General features: G+C 37.4%; 1 protein-coding gene across 1 annotated transcript in view; it reads right to left on the bottom strand.

The window, feature by feature from the left end:
* Positions 1 to 277: 277 nt before the first annotated feature.
* Positions 278 to 19,527, bottom strand: part of LOC134259843 (protein dachsous-like) — a 31,241-nt gene continuing 11,991 nt past the window's right edge. Inside the window, exons 2-20 of the mRNA XM_062742442.1 lie at positions 13,777 to 13,960; positions 13,369 to 13,602; positions 12,819 to 13,070; positions 12,440 to 12,606; positions 11,213 to 12,311; positions 10,082 to 11,104; positions 9,076 to 9,315; positions 8,542 to 8,676; positions 7,901 to 8,110; positions 7,151 to 7,520; positions 6,646 to 7,052; positions 5,424 to 5,851; positions 5,008 to 5,293; positions 4,700 to 4,890; positions 4,467 to 4,562; positions 4,213 to 4,354; positions 3,874 to 4,045; positions 609 to 3,771; positions 278 to 524 (exon numbers count right to left, since the gene is read on the bottom strand). Coding sequence (XP_062598426.1) covers positions 1,284 to 3,771; positions 3,874 to 4,045; positions 4,213 to 4,354; positions 4,467 to 4,562; positions 4,700 to 4,890; positions 5,008 to 5,293; positions 5,424 to 5,851; positions 6,646 to 7,052; positions 7,151 to 7,520; positions 7,901 to 8,110; positions 8,542 to 8,676; positions 9,076 to 9,315; positions 10,082 to 11,104; positions 11,213 to 12,311; positions 12,440 to 12,606; positions 12,819 to 13,070; positions 13,369 to 13,602; positions 13,777 to 13,960 — 8,124 coding nt within the window. The 3' untranslated portion in view covers positions 278 to 524; positions 609 to 1,283. The remainder of the gene's footprint in view (positions 525 to 608; positions 3,772 to 3,873; positions 4,046 to 4,212; positions 4,355 to 4,466; positions 4,563 to 4,699; positions 4,891 to 5,007; positions 5,294 to 5,423; positions 5,852 to 6,645; positions 7,053 to 7,150; positions 7,521 to 7,900; positions 8,111 to 8,541; positions 8,677 to 9,075; positions 9,316 to 10,081; positions 11,105 to 11,212; positions 12,312 to 12,439; positions 12,607 to 12,818; positions 13,071 to 13,368; positions 13,603 to 13,776; positions 13,961 to 19,527) is intronic.

Below are 19,527 nucleotides of genomic sequence, written 5' to 3'. Positions count from 1 at the left end.
GCATTAATATACTTAAACATTAAAAGTGCTGTTTTCATGATTCATATTGCTGCAGGCTTGTTTTTATTAAAAACCTGTCTAAAGATATTAATTTTTAAATATAATTTTAATGTGATTAAAATCACACATACAGGATTAAAAATGCAGACTGATACTGGATTACAAGCCAATGCTTTTTATTACTGGTAACTCTTTATTTTTTTTAATAATACATGATCAGCATTTGCGGATGAAATTAAAACCAGATGATTTGTTTTAAGAAAAAGACAATATAAAATCACGGTTTGAATTTCTTTATTTGGTATAAATAAATTTGATTCATCTATATTTTACATATAACTATAAATGAGACAAAGACCAACTGACCCCTGATGAAAAAATGTTTCATATTTAAACTTTTTGATTGGTTACTTTACAACTGTAGAAAAATATGCATATTTTATTATGATGGCACAAATGTAAGAAATTCTAATTCTAAGCTACAGAAATTCTAGTGATGTGAAATATACAAAATGGTACAACTTCTAGTGATGTGAAATATACAAATATTACGGATATAGCGAAGTAATTTCATAGGTCCCTGTGACTTCGTTATAACCGAGTTTTACTGTACACATTTGTAAGTACCAAATAGATCGTTTAAAAAAAATCATGAGCATTAAGATTTAATTTAAGAATTAAATGCATATCATTAAAAATGCACATGTATATGACATTGGCACTTAATAACAAGTACATGTACGTAAAAGTCAGCATCAACTGTCGATAAAAGTCTATAAAATATGGTTTGTAAAAAGGGTCATGTGACTTACGTCAATTTTCCACAAAAATACATAAATTTAAAGTCTCAAGGACTCTGGTCCCCCTTTATATTGCATATATAAAAACATAATATCAGACATAACAGTGACATAAAAAGCTTCTCACGAGCACTAACGCACAACCTAATGTCAGAAGTCAGGTATTATTTCACACAAATACGACTTATTTTACCATTAAAAAAAATACTATAAAAATAAACTTAAAAGTAGTTGCAATGATAAAATTTGTTTTTTTTCTACCATACCATTCTCACATGTGGAAATGTTTTGAGTAGAGAAAAGAAAGTTTCTTATGAGTTAAAAACAAGACAACTAAAACACACATGCATCTTTGTGTCACATTTAAAAACAAATTGATTTTAAAAATATATATCATCTCAATAAAAGAAATATTACATGAATACTACTACAGACATCACAAGTTCATCAGAATGCATTCAAATAGTCTTAAGTTTGACCTAGTTATATCCTGAGCTCTTGTTCTGACTCTGATGATAAAGCCATTCTCTGCATGTGACCATTGGTTCGTTGTCTGTTTGGTGTATTATGACCTGACCCATACGGAGATATGGAAGGGCTGCGAGTGGCCAGGGGGGTGAGGGAGGGGGTATAAGAGGGAGTGATGGCGGGGGACGTAAAGCTTGACTCGTAACTGATCGGGGATCGGGGTAAACTGGGGAGAGAGGACACATTCATTGTACTATTTGTTCGTGAGGAGTGTTTGCTCCCCTGACTTTGCTGCACTGATTTAGGGGGAGCATTAGTTATGATTGGGGGTGGGTCCATTTTCACTTGGGGATTTAAATTAATGGTAGTCTTTCTTTGTGGCACAGTTTTCACAGGTTGCTTTTTGGGTGTTTGCTTATCGTCCTTTAATCGGGCGATTTCTGTGAACACATGGGCTAGGGGTTGATATTGTGGACCCCAGTCTAATAAATAGTCCCAGTTATAGGACCCACTATATTCCTCCTCACTGTTTATCACACTGGAGAGGGCCCCCACATGCTGCTGTACGTCGGGCTCGTGGAACCCTAAGTCATTATTGCTGTCAGATATCACGATATCTGCACTAGAGTCATTGTTATACTCCACATCCTCCCCACCCCCCTCTTCTGTAAACTGATGCATGCTCTCCACAGATTGCATAATATTTTGAGTCTTTATCTGGGTATGCACAGGTTCTATTCCTAGCCGTGCTAGGTAGTCTTTTGAATTCTGAACGGAAGGTTCAGACATATTGTCATCATCCTGAATTCCAGAATCTGGCATGTTTTTACTTCGGAATCCAGCAGAGTTATTTAAGACTGAGGAATGTGAGTTAATCATCATGATTTCCTCATCTTCGTCAGCCTCCACTGAACCGCGACCACTGGACTGAGAGTGATGGGATCGTTCAGAGATATCTGGTGTAATGGGGTGGTTCCTGTACTTCTCATCATAAGCAGGTGGTGATCCATCATCGCTGGCCACTGGGAAATCAAACTGATGGGGGTATTCTGTTTCATAAACCACAGTGGGGGCCTTCCTTTTCCTGAATCTTATCACAATGATCACAATAATGACAACGAGAATGATGGCCACCAACACAAACACTACCACTATAGCGATTATTGTGGTGTTCACTGAGTCCTCCTGAGTTAGAGGCTGTGGAAGAGCACACCCAGCACATTCCGTGTCGACAGACACCTCCACTATGGCTGTAGAGGCTCGCAAGTCTTCAGCTCCATTGGTGGCCGTAATGATCAGAGTGATGAAATTTTTATCCAAGGCTCGCTTCTGACGCGAAAACGTATCCCGCTTGCTCCTAATATCAGAATGGAAGTCATGGGACACATACACCTCACCAGTGGTTATGTTTACATCAAAGTAATCTACAGGACTTTTGATGACATAGAAAACCATTCCAGCGAGTCCTCCATCGTCATCGGTTGCACCGACTTTTCCAATGATATGACCTTTTTTAGCATTTCCAGGTACATCAAATGCATACTTATTTTTTGTGAACACTGGAGAAAATTCATCGACATCGTTGATGGTGACAATAACAGGTTTAGTGTCCTCCAAACCATCCAGGTCTGTCACAGTGAGGTCAAACTTGTACTGGTGCTCTCCTGGAGCCGAGAGGTAAGGAAGATTCTCATAATCAATATCCATGTTTGTATACACCCATCCTGTGATGGAATCGATTCGGAAAACATTAGTATTCTGAATTCTGTAGGACAGAACTCCGTATTTCCCACCATCTTTGTCGTTGGCATGCGCCTGGAATACTTTGGTATCTCTAGGTCCCTCATTGACGCTGGCATAATAAAACGGCACAGGGAACAGAGGAGGATATTCATTGACATCTGTCACATTTATGACTATTGTTGCAAAAGCTGAGAATTTCATTTGTGAGCTGTCACAACCCAAACAGTCTGTGGCTCTCACGATCAGTTTATGTTGTTGAGTGTTCTCATAATCCAGAGTTGCGTTTGGAGTTATCGAAACAACACCAGTTTTTCCATGCACTATGAACAGACCTTGATCATTTCCTGATGTAATTGTGTACTGAATTTCAGCATTAATCCCAGCATCAGAATCTGTGGCAAGCACCTGTAGGAAGGAATTGGAGTGTGCCATATTCTCAGGTAATTCCTTGAAATATTCAGTTGGCTTGAACACTGGGCTCTGATCGTTAACATCGATAACTTCCACGGATACTCCAATGGTGTTCTTTTTCACTGGGTTTCCGTTGTCTGAGGCCTCAATGATGAGAGAGTAAGATGGCATTGACTCTCTATCAAGATTTTCATTCAAGAAAACTAGTCCTGACTGCCGATCAATTCCGAAAGAGTTTGCCTGGTTCCCTGCCCTAATGCTGTAGTAGACTTCCTGTTTCATGTCCCGGTCAGAAGCTGTTACGCTCCAGAGATTTTCACCTTTCTTGATGTCCTCAGCGAAAGAAAATCTAAAAATAGCAACCACTCATTTAGCAAAATCACCTTAAACAAATAATCACTGATCATCATGAAAATCAAATTCTTTTCTCCTCCAATAAAATTAGACCTACTTAGTTTGTTGTGGAGGAAACTCTGGAGCATACTGGTTGACAGGAATGATCTGTAGATTAATGGCTACCACCGCTGACAGTCTTGGAGTACCCCCGTCTTGTGCTGTCACCACCAAAGTCAACACCTGCTGATCTTGTCGAAGTTCAACAGTCTTGTTTGTGTAAATCTCTCCTGAAATTTTGATGGGTTTTTTATTCAAATTTTTGTGAACTAAAAATATTTTTACACTTTCAATCTTAATTCCAAGATATATTTCGAAAGTACTTATTTAGAAGACTTTGTGTTTGTATTACAAAAGAGAATCTTATACAAGGTTACATTTTATGATTGTGATTTACCTGTATTAGGATCTATATAAAATCCCCCAGTTGGATTAACGATCAGATTATAAGTAATGACAGCATTGACCCCTGTGTCAGCATCTGTAGCATTAACAGTCAAAATCTTCACCCCTGATCCTGTGAACTCCAGAATATCAGCCTGTCATAGAAAGAAAATGAAATACATTTTATTTGTAAACTATACCTTATGTATTATTCCATTTCCACATTGATAGATAGTGCTTTATATGTAATAATATATGATGTCTTACCTTATAACTTTGCTGCAAGAAGACTGGATGATTGTCATTTTCATCTTTAACATTTACATTTAGGGTGGTCTGGGCTGAATACTTAGTATCATTCACCTGCAGATAAAATGTTTGTCACTTAATGTCAAATAAATTATACATTCACAAACATGTGAAACAAATACATATTTATTATTATTAAAAGTAATTCTCTTCAAAACACTAATGTAATGCTCTTTAGAAGTAGAACTTACAGTTAAGCCAACAGCATAATTCCTTTGAATTTCATGATCCAGTGGCTTGGCTAGAGTAACTCTTCCACTGAATCTATCGATGGCAAAGGTGTTTCCAGGGTTACCATTTGGTGTGAAGTCATAGAGCAGAGTAGGGTTTCTGTCTCTGTCATTGGCTGTTACCAATCTCACCAGAGAACCAATGTCTGCAGCTAAAATTACAATAAATTGTGTAATGATTATTTCAAACTTTAAAAGCTATCAGAGACTTTAATTTACCTCCTGAAGTAAAAAAAAAGTGAAGATCGATTATGTTTGCAGCATTTTACCTTCACTGAGATTGACAGGTTGAGGTTCGGGGAAGGTTGGATACTGATCATTGATATCCACCACGTCTATATTGAGTGTACAGGTACTGCTCTGAGAGGGTCTCCCCTGATCCACGGCCTCTATAGTCAGGCTGTAGAAATTCTGAATCTCATAATCCAGAGGAAGCGTGGTGACCACAATGCCACTGTGGGGAGGGTGGATTTGGAAGGTATAACCCTCATTACCCCCGATGATGTTGTACGTGATGTCAGAATTGATTCCTGAGTCAGCATCTGTTGCTAGTACCTGCAAAAAGTATTCAGATAATGCAAAAACTTTATTGCAATGAAATTAATACTTAGAAAAGATCCTAGCAAGCAGTAGATCAAGTCAACTATATAGATTTACTGTAGATATACATGTATATGAATATTACCTGTGTAACATAGACATGGTCCCCCTTTTCTCCTTCCCAGGTGGAGGAGTAGTACACATTCTGTGCAAACTTGGGTGCATTATCATTTTTGTCTGTTAACTGGACCACCACCTGAGTGTAGGTAGAGAGGCTCCCACTGGAAGCCACCACCATCACATGCACCTCCTGGGCCACCTCGAAGTCCAGTAGGGCTCCGTTGTTAACTGTGACCCTCCCAGTCGAGGAATCCAGGGAGAAGACCTGCTGATCTTTACTGTTAACCAAGGAATAGGTGATGGGGCCACTTCCTGATCCCACATATGTGGCTCTGACCGTCGTGACAGAGGTGTATTTGGGAGATCCTTCCTCTATAGTGGCGTGGTAGGAAGTCTGGTCGAACCTTAAACTGACGCTGCCTGCATTATCCCCGACGGTGACCTCAATGATACCTACAATGTCAGTATATGTATATATATATACATAAAGTTCTGAGAACGAAAACCATATAGAAAATTTCTTAATTATTTTGGCAATGGTAAAATACCCCCTCCCCCCTATAAAAAAAAAGATATGTTCAGAGTGAACTAATCAAATGGCAAAAATGTAATGTATTAGTGTCAATGCCCTATGAAAAATAAACAAAATAACTCTTATGTTATTTCATTTCTGGGGGTAGAGTCCAAAAAGTAATTCTACAATCAAATTATAATTTGAGTATTGAGAAATAGACATAAAATCCTTCATGCAGAATAAAAATCAACAGTTCGCAATATTTAACACAATATTCCTTTTCATTTCCTGACCAAATCCTTTAGTATTGCATCTAGTCCTCCAAATCCTATGCTCAAGTTTGAAGAATGCTTTCCATTCTTTCATTTTTAATACGAGAACCATTTGTCATGTTTTTGTGTGAAATGGAAAACTCATAAGAAATGTCGTGAAGATTTATTGAATTGAAAAGTTTATAAAGGATACAATCTAGTGTAAAACAGGATCTCTACAAAATACCTTGTAAATTTATCTTTTTAAAGCATGCCCTTCATGTCAAATAGAAATAGGGACAAGTAATCCCTCTAAATCTTTCTTATCATTAATCAATATTCATATATTCCTGTGATTAGTTGCCCCCTTATCTTGTGTGTGACCTACCTGTAGAACTAAGAGCAGGTGCTCCTAGGTCTGTAGCCACCACCTGAATCATGTGGACTCCCCACCCCTACCCCTTATCTTGCGTGTGACTTACCTGTTGAACTAAGAGCAGGTGCTCCTAGGTCTGTAGCCACCACTTGAATCATGTGGACTCCCCTGGTAGTCAGGGTCTGTCTGGTGTATACATTTCCACTAACTTCATCAATACGGAACATGTTGTAGGTGGCCAAGTCTGTGCCTGAATTACTTAAGGCGTATCGCACCTCTCCGTTAATGCCGGAGTCCTTGTCGTCTGCCTGAACCTTGACAACAAAGGTGTCAGCTGGGGTGTTGATTGACACATTTTTGCGGTAGGCCATCTCCTTAAAGATGGGGGCATTGTCATTGACATCACTAAGGTTGATGCGGACTTGAACCGTTTTATTTTTGATGTCCTTTTGACCTCCATCCTTAGCAACCACATAGAAAACATAAGATGTCTTCTTCTCATAATCAAACAGGCTGCAAATTAAGTGAAATTAAAATGAAAATAAAACTTAACACACATCTTTAAATGCAAAATAAAATAACTTACTTGTAAATGCCGAAATAAACCTTACCCATTTGTAGTAATGTTTCCTGACTGACTGTCTACTTGGAAGAAGCCATCTGTGTCATTACCCAGAGAGTAAGTGATGCGAGCATTCTCACCCTCATCAATGTCACTAGCTGCCACCTGAAGTACGAATGTACCCAGTGCCACATTTTCTTTGATGGTGTGAGCATACTCTAGGGCAGAGAATTCTGGGAAGTTGTCATTCTTGTCTAAAACTTTGACATGGACTTGACACATAGTGTTTCTTTGTGGACTGCCATGGTCACTAGCTCTAATGGTTAGGTTATAAGATGCTATGGTTTCTCTGTCCAGTGCTTTACAGGACAGTTCACCTGTTTCTGGGTCAATAGTGAAAGCTCCGCCAATATTGCCACCTATACAAGATAATGCAAATCAAGAGTTACTTCCCTTAGTCAAAAAGAGAGAAATAGTACATACAGCGAAAGCATAAATTTGCTGAGTATTTCATTTTCCTATCTAAAGAATCTGTTAGCATAGATATAAATCAGTGCTCAGATGATAAAATTTGTGCAATGTTCAAATTTGCTTAGATAACCTGCATCAACCCATGGGGAAAACAAACAAATTTGTGACCAGATTTATCTAAAGCTTGTGATAAACATTAATCTAAGTATATTAAATCAATATTATTTGATAAGTATTAAGGATATAAGATTTTTTTATCACTTCACCTGCAGTCTAATACACAGGGGGATAAACTAATCAATAATTGGGTCTGATACGTGATACGTACCAATGATTGCGTAGGACAGTCTGGCATTGTCACCTGCGTCTGCGTCTTTTGCGACTAATTGATGGATGGCCTCCTGTTTGGTATTTTCCGGGATAGACAAACTCACTTCACTTTTGACAAAAACTGGGACATTGTCGTTGACGTCAGTTACATCCACAACAATTCTAGTGGTGCTGTACTTTTCTGGGTATCCAAAGTCACGCACATAGGCTAAGAATAAAATATAATTCTTGTTGAATTAAACATATATCCCTTCAATCAAAAATCAAGTGGTGTTCTTTTTGAGAAGAGAATAGGCTTTAATCATTGATATGTAGAATATAAATATTTTAATTCAAAACAGCTACATGTAATATTGCAGGAGAAAAATTGAATTGGGCATTAGTCCAACACTTTTAAATCTTTTTATAGATGAATGGAATGTTTCTGTATATTTAACATATAAATTTTCTGTTAGCTCTGAATTTGAAACTGCATATATATCAATAGACAAAGAGACTCCCGTAATCATAACTCTGGCTATATGGTTTACAGTATTTAACATATAAATTTTCTTTTCATCTGCCAGTTTTGTATATGGCTACTTCATCAGTTTTGATTTTCTTTGATTTCTTTATTTTGATGATTGTCTGTTTGTTTACCTGTGAGGACATACTGGGCCTGCTCTTCCCTGTCCAGACTAGCCGTTGTACTCAGTTGACCTGTGGTCGGGTTCAGCTGGAACTTGTCGTCTGCAACTCCAGGAGGCAGGTAGAAGGAGAGGCGGCCATTTTCCCCTGTTCCAGAAAGACAAGAAATATACAATTAAAAACACCCATGCAAAAGCAAAAACAAAAGGTAAATCCACATTTACAAAGAAATGAAATAAAATAATTACAGTACATGATTAAACATTAAGAAACAACATGGGAAGCAAATGAAAATTTCTTATTTTCATTACCCAACAGCTGGAAATACATTTACTCAGCAAAACTAATTAAACACTAACAATCTCCAACTGTTCAATTCTCCCTGTATCTGAGATCAAAAAGTTTTACCAAAAACATTCAAAAACAAGCTATTTCACAGTATCTTTCATTTTCTCAAAAAAAGGTTGATATACTAAAAATTAAAGTAACTTTGATAAATAAAAAAGAAAATGGGAAATAATTGTATAGAATGTTGCTGTTCCTTACCAATGTCTAGGTCTGTAGCTGTTAGCTGGAGGACGTTCTGCTGTGGTGAGGAGTTCTCTGGGATACTGACAGTGTAGGTGGACTGACTGAACTGGGGGGCGTGGTCATTGATGTCCAGGACGTGGACGCTGATCTGTTTGACGGCTGACCGCTGGGGCGTCCCCTGATCCTGGACCTGAATGGTCAGGGTGTAGGATGGAGTTGTCTCCCTGTCTAAAGTTTGCTGGATCACCAACAATCCTGATAAAAGATTTCCATAGCAATGGTTTAATCAAAGAGTACCCACATAAAATAATGTTAAATTGTTTTCAGGTACCTAGGCTAAGAATTTTGAAGTATAATCTTCATTTAGACTTCCTTCTAATTTCACAGTAAATAGGATATTTTTAGCATCTTAACAACCTTTAAAATCTTCTACTCAGTTCTTACAATGTCCTGTACTTTTAGATGTCATTTTGAAACAATTGAGATGAGCAGTTTGTGCTTGGACGACACCATGAAAATTGTAATTTCAAATTCCAGGGTTTTAATACAAATTTAACAATTGCTTTCAAAGCTTTGAAATATGCTCAAAAAAGACCTCTGGAATGCTCATATCTAACATAATAAAATCTTTCCTTCCTTTCATGGTCACACTTTGTGAAAAGGGAAAACCCATTCAGAACGGTTCTACCTTATTTCTATAACCATGTTAATTGCTTGAAAATCAATAGCATGGATTCCATCTTTTGCTTCTCTTTATGGAACTGACTTTTTTGTTATTTATCTATAAGGTAGTTTAATTTAATTGATGTAGATGAATACAAATTTGCAAAAACATTATTCAGCTAGGCTATAAAATACATCATACAACAAATGCATTGTGTAACAGTGTGCCATTGGCAAGCAATAATGTATTGCAGATTGTTAACATGTGCACGAATAAATTAACCAAAAGGTTGAATGGATATCTTTAAAATGCTAAAAAGTAACAAAACCACAGAAATGTAACTTGACTCATTTTTACCTGAAGATCTATCAATGGCAAAGTGCCCCTCATCATTGCCTCCAATGATACTGAAGGCTAAGACTCCATTACCACTGTTATCCACATTACTGTCAGCATCTGTGGCAATTATATGTGTCACAGGATAACCAGTGGGACCCACTGTCTCATTCTCAAACACAGAGTAAGAGGAATTTCCTTTAAACACAGGATTGTTGTCATTTACATCAATCACATAGAGCCAAGCGGTAACTGTCGCTTTCTGTACACATCCCACATGACACCGGTCCTCAGCCTGAATCACCAAGGACACCTGCTTGACAACCTCATAATCCAACATGGCTGCTACTTTTAGATCTCCAGTCTGCGGATCAATGGTAAACAAGGACTTGTCTGGTGTCTGACTTTGGATACTGTAGCGGATTGTTCCGTTCAGCCCGGAATCCTTGTCAGTGGCAGTGAATGTGTAAACTGTGTATCCTATAGGCAGGTTCTCCTTCCTGTGGAGGAGGACAGGGTCTTTGTCAAACACCGGTGGATTATCATTGGTGTCCTCCACTTCTATCTCCACACTGATTGTGCTACTCTTTGGAATGTAGGGAGAGTTATCCACTGCCTTGACTGCCAGGGAGTGAGAGGAGGCCTCCTCATAATCCACATTCCTGATACAGTAAATATCCCCAGTGGAAACATTCACAGCAAATACATCAAACACATTTCCTCCAATGATGGAGTAGGAAATACGACCATTTTCTCCAGAATCCCAGTCCTTCGCCTCCACTCTACCCACAATAGACCCAGTTTTGATATTTTCTACCACTTTTATGGTAACATTTTGTGAAGAAAAGATTGGTTTGCCATCATTTTCATCTTTAACATTAATGACAAGGGATGAAGAGGTGCTCCTTGCTGGATTCCCATGATCTTCAGCAACTACTCCCATTACATATCTGTTCTTCTTCTCATAATCAAGAACCTCCAATGTTGTTATCAGACCAGACTTTGGGTGTATGGCAAAATATTTAAGGGCCTCTGCATCACCATCTGTAATTATGACAGAAATTTCAAAATTTGATAGACATAAAGAACATACTGAAAAATATGAAATAATCTTTACCATTACAAGTAAGCATATAAACAGAGAACACAAACCTGCTGTAAGAGAAAATGATATTGTTCCATTCTCCAAAGCATCATCATCCTTAGCCGAAATATTAAGGACCGACGTTCCTTTGGGTTCATTTTCACTGACTAAAGCCTCTATGGGTTGACTATTCAGAAAAGTGGGGCTGTTGTCATTCAAGTCTCCAACTAAAATCTTGACATTAGCATAGTCATACTTTTTGGGATCTCCATGATCACTAGCTATTACAGTGAGGTTATAGAGGTCTTTGTCTTCTCTGTCCAGAGAGCTGGCAATGGTGATCACACCAGACACAGGGTCGATCCTCAGGTGGGGCTCTGGCTGCTCAAACTGATACAGGAGATAAGCATTGTCCCCTGTGTCTTTGTCTGTGGCAGTGGTCTGTCCCACTAAAGTGTTAGCAGCCATATTCTCCAGAATATAGAATGTAAAGAAAGACTGTTTGAAGACTGGACTGTGGTCATTGGCATCTATCACATTGATCGTGACTTGGACAGCTGTGGACCGGTATCCCTTCCCATTGTCCCTAGCAATGACAGTTAAAATGTAGCTGTCTTTCTCCTCCCGATTGAGTTCCTGTTTGAGGAAGATGTATCCAGTTGAAGAGTCTATTCCAAACAAGTTTTGGTACATTGAGTCTCTCAAAGAATATGATACGATGTCACCATCTAGATCTGTAGCCTGTATTCTGTCAATGTTGGACTGGACAGCAGCTGATTCACTTACATTGAAGACATATTGGCTGGCTGAGAACACTGGAGAGTTGTCATTCACATTCAGCACTTTAATGGTCAGATTCAGAGTAGATGTGCGAGGAGCTTTTCCTTGATCACTAGCCTCTACATGTAAATGGTACATTACAACTTGTTCGTAATCCAGGGCCTTCTGTAGAGTGATTTCCCCTGAGGTTGGGTTGATCCTAAACGTGTTGGAGGAGTCTCCCTGCAAGCTGTAAAATACAGTCCCGTTCTCACCGCTGTCTGGATCGGTGGCGTGGGCTGTGTACAGAGTGGTAGAGAGATCCTCATCCTCCCACACAGGGATCTGTAGGGAGTTTGTCTGGAACTGTGGACTGTTGTCATTTACATCGGATACTGTGATGTTCACCTGAAAAATACAAACACTCTGTAAACAGAGGAACCTTTTTTCATCAGTTTCAAAAAATGTCCAGTGAGAACAAGTTTTCTACATAATGCTTCATTGTGGTGATTATATTTTAGAAGAAGGACACACACCTGAGCTGTGCCAAACACGGGTGGGTCCCCAGCCTCCGCCCGAATGCTGAGGAGGACAAATGGCTGAGTCTCATGGTCCAGGGACTTGGTGCTGGATATCACTCCTGTCCTGTCATTGATGGCAAACAGTCCTGTCTTATCACCAGAGGCAATCGAGTACTTCACCACTGAAAAAAAGAGAGAATTACAATTTTATGATTTTTTTATCACATAGATAATATGTACATTCTAAAAAAAATCACACAAGTACATTCAAAAATTATATATTTAAATTATCTTTTTGGAAAATGCTTAATTAACATCTAGATTACCGGTAGCAAAATTATTTCAATACTATGTTGATACAGGTATCCCTAGTGAGGTCTTTCATCATTATTACCTGGAGTTACTCCATTGATAGGTTGAACTGTTGCATGTATAGTCCCCACAGTGGTTCCATGGACAGTGTCCTCTGGTACAGAGAAGCTATAGGTCAGATTACCAAACACAGGGGGGTGGGAGTTCTGTCCAGTGATACTGACATACACGTGGGCAGGGATTTTAGACGTCAGACCCCCATCATCTGTCCCTGTGACCTCCAAGGTGTACATCTTTTCTTCTGAGGGCAGGGAGGAAGCCAGATAGATACGACCTATAAAAAACAATTATTAAATTTTGTTAGATGTATTAAATGAAACAAATGAGAGTTGACATTTCCTTTGATTTCGGTTAGTATATGTAAGTGATTTTTAAATTTTGCAATATCATATACAATAATCTTTAGGATTACCAAGTAGTAAGTAAACAGAATACATGTATATGTTTCTTCAGATAATCAAAATCAATAATGTTGTGTGTACTCAGAATTGATCTGATCAAGACTAGATGCATTGAATTTAAGTGTATATCATTAATATATCATATTTATTGTTCCTCTTTATGAATTATACCTGAATTGGTTGTGATACTGAAGTAGCCCCTGTCATTGCCTGCAGTAATACTGTACTGAACACTCCCATAACTCCCGCTGTCTGGGTCCTGAGCCTGAACCCTCACTATGGTGGTCCCCGCCTGGGCCTCCGAGAGATCCACGTTGATGCTGTAATTCTGGGGGTAAAACTCGGGGTGATTGTCATTGACATCAGTAAGGCTGACCTTCACCACGGCACTACTCTCCAGGTTACCTATCAATAACAGATAATGTGTGATTGTGTGTCCGTGTCAAATGTAGGTCCATAAAATCATCAATCTATCATCACATCAGAACACTGCTGTTGTTCATTTTATTACTATATAGACACAAAACATTAATCTTAAGCCAAAATATATTAACAATGCTTGTGTAAATTCTATCTTACCAGCATCTCTTGCAAAAACTGTGAACTCATGGCTTTGTTTGGTCTCAAAATCAAGAGCTTGTCTGACACAGATTTGTCCACTGGTGGCGTTCACATTGAAATTCTGGGAGACCGAGGTATTGTCTAGACGATACTGGATCAAATTCTGGGTTCTACCCTGGCAGTCTGGATCATTGGCAGACACCTGAAACAAAAACAGAGTTTGCTTGAATGTGTGATAGAAATTTTATTATATATATGTTATTTAAAGTTGGTTATATTAAAGTCTTTATACTGAAATGTTGACACTCTTTATCATAAAGAGGAGTGCACAAAGAAATCACCTGGCTTTCTAATTTTTACAAATATTTGCTTTCTTGATCATGCTTTTAAGATGAAAAATGTCAGTGACCCTTTGACAATTCAGTAACACCCTTGCCTCCATTCACAGATGTTGGAAGCAGTTCAGTTTACCACTCCAAGGTAAAGAGGACAGGGGGACAATTCATGGAGCCATCAAAATCAGACACACCGACAGAAAAAATAAACATTATCGAACATTCCACCCATCTTATTTGAATCGGGGGACCACAAAATAAAGTGTAAAGTGGAGTAAAATTAAAGTTAATGGCCAGAGAAGGGATATACCCATTATCCAGTTATAACTGGGAGCTATATATCGAGATTTAATGTCCTTCATCTCAGTTGTCAGGTCTTTTAAGGTGATAGGTGTCATTATGTAGTTTGGTTTCAGGTGAACAAAGACTCAGTGTGTATTGCTGACAATAAGACAGATTGTACTCCCGATCTTAACTTCCATGACATCACTCCGAACTCGGAGTCTTTATCCCAGAGTTCAGGCCCCTGTGTCCGCAAACAGCACCGCAAAATCTGACAGTGGTCCAATTACCTCATCCATCAGATTTTGCATTCCTTTCTATCATACAATCAATGGCCACATTTAATTCAGCAGGCTCTTAAACTACTGGTATCTTTTTGATTTGTCATGATTATTGATTGCCTCAACATTATCAGATCATATTCTGACTTTTACCGTTAGTTTTTCACTTTAACAGCAAAAACTGACTTAAGTCTCAATTACCCAATTACAGTTCGGCAATAGGTAGATAAGAGATCATTTCTTAGGCTTTTTGTGTGCGACATTTTGGCAGAACTTTTATGTATAATGGGGGAAATCGTTGGAGGTAGCTCTGGTAATTGTGAAATGCTAATCCCGTTATTACAAACAACCTTGGGTCTGCTTGTACCTCTATATCAACTCTCTTTCATAAAACAAAACCAACAAAGTCATTATACCTTCATTACTTCAAATTTAGTCTTTGTGGTTGATTTCAAACAATGATAAACATTTTGGCAACAAATGGACATTCCATTGGCTTGACAACAAACATATTCTATAGTTACACCTGATTTCACTGTAAAAGGATCCGACATTCTGCATTAATGTGTGAAAAAAGTTAAATGCACATTCATTCCTAAATATTTGGTGTGATATAAAGAATCTCCAAATAAATGAAACTTCTCATACAATGTAATGGTTAAATATATCAGGAAGCTGACATATATATCATCAGTGTCAAGGGAGATAATCAGTGTGTCCATTAGTTAAAGGGAGATAACTCCTCTCTTGGCTCTGTTTACCATCATTAGGGTGTTCACCATTGAACACAGCCGTCCATCAGCAGCTCTCTATCAGAGGAAGCGCTTTCCCATGTCAGACACCAAATTCTCCTCAAAACTTTCCCCTTTTTATGAAAGATTTGGTGATAAATCTTACTGCTTTACATCAACCATCAGAAGGGGTTTTCCTTGCCAAAAAGAGGATCATTTTATGAAACCATAGAAAAAAATCAGACATCAAACCCTGCGGTAAATCAGACATCAAATGTTTCCATCAAGGTCTCTGAATTGTTTTTATTTCAAATGTTTTACCCATATGATTTTGTTTATGATAAATTTCACAGTAATTTGTTGCACAGAGTCAATGACTTGATCTTCTTGGGACTTCTAAAGAATCTTTCAAATTGGTGGATTACAGAAGCATCAACAATGAAGTTTGAAAAAGGATTGTGTACCCTGGCAACCATAGCTTCAATGCAGACTTAATTTGTTTGGCTTTTTGATGTGATACACTTACATTTTGCTGAGATTATAAACATCTTGAAAATAAAGTAGACAGTCTAGAAATTTTTTGTACAAAGAACATATGGCTTTCAAGTTTGATCCTTTTTCTCAAGCTTACAGTGCATGAACAAGGTGTGTTAATAGCAGAATAATTGTATCACAGGTGATCTCTCATATCCCTTCCACTTCTAAAATGATTTATATCCTTTCCAATTTTTGATGTTACATATGTAATTTTCTTTTGAAATATTCTATGTGCAGTGAACCAGTTTATACCCAATTAACAAAACTGTTCTTTATAATGCATAAGGTTGACAATGGTATGTTAACGTGATGTTTGAGGCACACTTCAAGAGCAATTTTCAGAATACAGGAGAAATAAAAGCTGTCAAAGAATGCAGAATGTGTGATGGAAGCCAGAAAAATGCCGAAACTGTGAGGAAAATTCATTCCAACCCTCCTCCAACAGTGCAGGGGAAGGCGATAGTTTATAGTAAATTACAGATCATTATAGGCAAGGGTTGATCTGCAAATAAAGTGGCAGGTCACAGAATTTATAAACAGTTAGCTTTCTAACTGGTGACAGATGTGCAAGTAAAATAAACTCTGAAGTCTTTCATATCTCAAAACTTGACGAGGTTCTAGAGTGAAATACATAAGTATTTGAATAGCATAAAATCACCCCCCACTGGGAAGAAATATTTGTATGATCTATATTGATTGTGTACTCCAGCTTAGTCCAATGTTTGTTTTATGTTCTCTGAACATCATATAATGAAGTTTACTGGGTGTTTAAATAGGGCTTTTGAAGACACTGATATCCAGGTTAAAACTTACAGCATTCCAACAAAAGCCAGATTATTCATTTTTTTGTTCTTTTAATGTTTCTGTGAACTGCTTTCAAATTCCTTAAGTAAATTTGGCCGGCATTTGGACACTAGCAAACTGGTTCACCTCAGGCTTTGTAAAAAGAATCGATTCGAAGTGTCGATAAATCAATACCATATATAGAGAACGGGTACAGGTTCCTAAACAAGTACTCATTTAAATCAACTACCAACTTTCCTCATACAGGCCATTCTGGTTGGAACATCCACTATGTGGCCAGCTTATATAGACAGGGAAGTCATTACGAGTGAACCGAAGCCCAGATCTAGGGCTGCCCTATAACAATAGCTGGACTGATCTTCTTGTATAGAGACCTGAGAAAGAATTACTGGGACAGGCCTAACACTATAGCTCTCACAAAAAAAAAGATTATCCCTAATCCAAATGGGATAATATGGACTTCATAAATTTACCGTTCAATTTCTCAATGCAAAGTTAAAATGTAAATAACATTATGTAAAAGAAAATGCATTCAAAATCCAATTATAAAATTACTAGAAGAGGTTTTTTGAATAAAATATTCCATATAACTGATTTTATAAATTTACCAAGGAGAAATACGATACCCTTTACACAGAATATGACTAATATGATCAGTCATCTACACTGTCAACAAACTATTGTCTGTCGGTATAGCTTTAAACTGTGAAGGATGTTAACAATTTTGTGGATTTATTGTCCCAGGACCATACCAACTGTTGTTATTTCATGAAATGTTTCATTTTCATTGTTTTAAAATCCCTACCCAAATTCTATCCAACTGTTGTTACAAGTTTCATGGAATGTTTCATTTTCTATGTTTCGAAATTCTACCAAATGAATATACTTTTCTAACCATCATAAACTGTTGCATTCAAATTTGAGTCCCATTTTTTACACCTCCCTGCCAACTGACACCTATTTGCACTAGCTCCTGCAATTCTATATTTTCAACACTCTTTATCAAAGCTCTCTGTACTTTTCAGATATAGCCGTAATAATGTCAATATTTGTATTCCGTTATCATTTTGAAATATACCAAAACTTGAATAAAATTTTTTTTTGAACATTCACATGAAATAAAAAATGATCATATCAATTTCATGCCTAGAGAATTTACCATTAGAGAGACAAGACATTCGGCAATATTTAATATGTCTGTGAGGGTTGTGATTGAGTAGCACGTATTTCAGAATTGTTTATTTTAACCATATCTACTTGCACTGCCAGGTAATTCCAAGCTTTTCTGATTCAAAGACATACTAGGTAAATAAATGGGCACTTCACGAAAGCTGTCTTTAGAAAAAAAGACAGATATTTCTTAAACACGAGGACTGCATTACCAAAGATAATTTGCATAGCTCTCTCAATAGCTCCCACTTACGCCGCTGGGATCTTAACTTTTATTCTGCTGAAGGACACCATTTCTTTAACAAACAACCCATGTGACTCAATGAGCTTGTGTTTAAAAAATCTCTTTTAAGAATTTAATTATTCATCAAATACTGGAAGACTTTTAAACATTCTTGATATGATTTGCTCTTTAAGGGGACACAACTCAATGTCTCCAGTTAATTCCCTTTAGGGTGTTAAGAGTCTTGTAAGGAAACAAATTTCCAGACATTTGTTTATTTGAACTTATTTTGTATAAAAGTCTTTGTCTATGTTTGAGTATCAATTACTTGTGAAATTCTGATCAGGCCAGAAAACCTCAATCCAAAACAATATTTTAGAATCACTATTGCGTAATTATACCGGCTGACATCTGACATGGTCAAAGTTTGTCTTCGGGCACATGTTTGGTTTGAGGATAACTATAAGAAAGAGGCAGGAAGCCCGGACAATGTCCTGAGTGAAACCCTGTAATGGTGTGTTAAGGACAAATATTGACTGGGTAATTAAAGCTTAGGTAATCTGATGACATCAGATGACAAATATTGACCGTCGCTCTCTTCATTTGTAACACAGGAATAAACAGGGGTTCTCACGAAAACATGAGGAAAATACCAGGCATACCTCCCCAAAATCTGAAGTGCAGTTTCCCAGGGTTTGCGGAAACAAAGAAAAAATGTCCATGAAAAACAAACTGTCCTATCATCTTCAAAGTATTCACAGATTGCATGTCTGCGTGCCGTATTTTTATAACGGTAAAAACTAAAAGATTAATTAGAACTATAAATTTCATAAATATTTAATGAGTCCTGTACAATAATTAACATGGGAATATATCATATTCTGCAAGCCATTGAATATGAAATTAGCTAAAACTGATTGCTGTGCAATATTTGTTACCTAAGGTCACATTAATTAAATCACACCTAATACATTTACAATAAGAATCAACATTTTTCACAGTGATACGTGGTTCCCTTTACTCCGGGCTTTAGGAAGTATATTTTACGTGATGTCTGACTTATCATTTACATCAGTATTCTCAGTTTAGGTGAGCTTTGAACCACTGTTCACAAGATAATAAACTGTAGGGATACAAAGAAACATCATTTTACAACAGAAATAAAACAAAACCTCAAGTCAGAGGCTTTAAACAACTTTATGGTCATCTCCATGCCCTGAGCATTGTCTTTGGTGTAAATTTGCATACATGGACAAGGTAATGAATATTTCAGAGGAAATGTTGTTTGTCAAAAGCATAACATCATAGCCACAGGCAATGCATTAAAAATTTATTTTCAAAAATTATTTTCAAACTTGGCCCTCAGCAGACACAATATACAACAAAGTTTCAGATCAAATCTTTCA

This window comes from Saccostrea cucullata, unplaced genomic scaffold (genome assembly GCF_032062105.1).
Source record: "Saccostrea cucullata isolate Sc308-1 unplaced genomic scaffold, CSIRO_AGI_Scuc_v1 ctg441, whole genome shotgun sequence".
NCBI lineage: Eukaryota > Metazoa > Mollusca > Bivalvia > Ostreida > Ostreidae > Saccostrea > Saccostrea cuccullata.
Note: the sequence above shows the minus strand (reverse complement) of the source record. Positions and strands in the feature narration are given on the sequence as shown.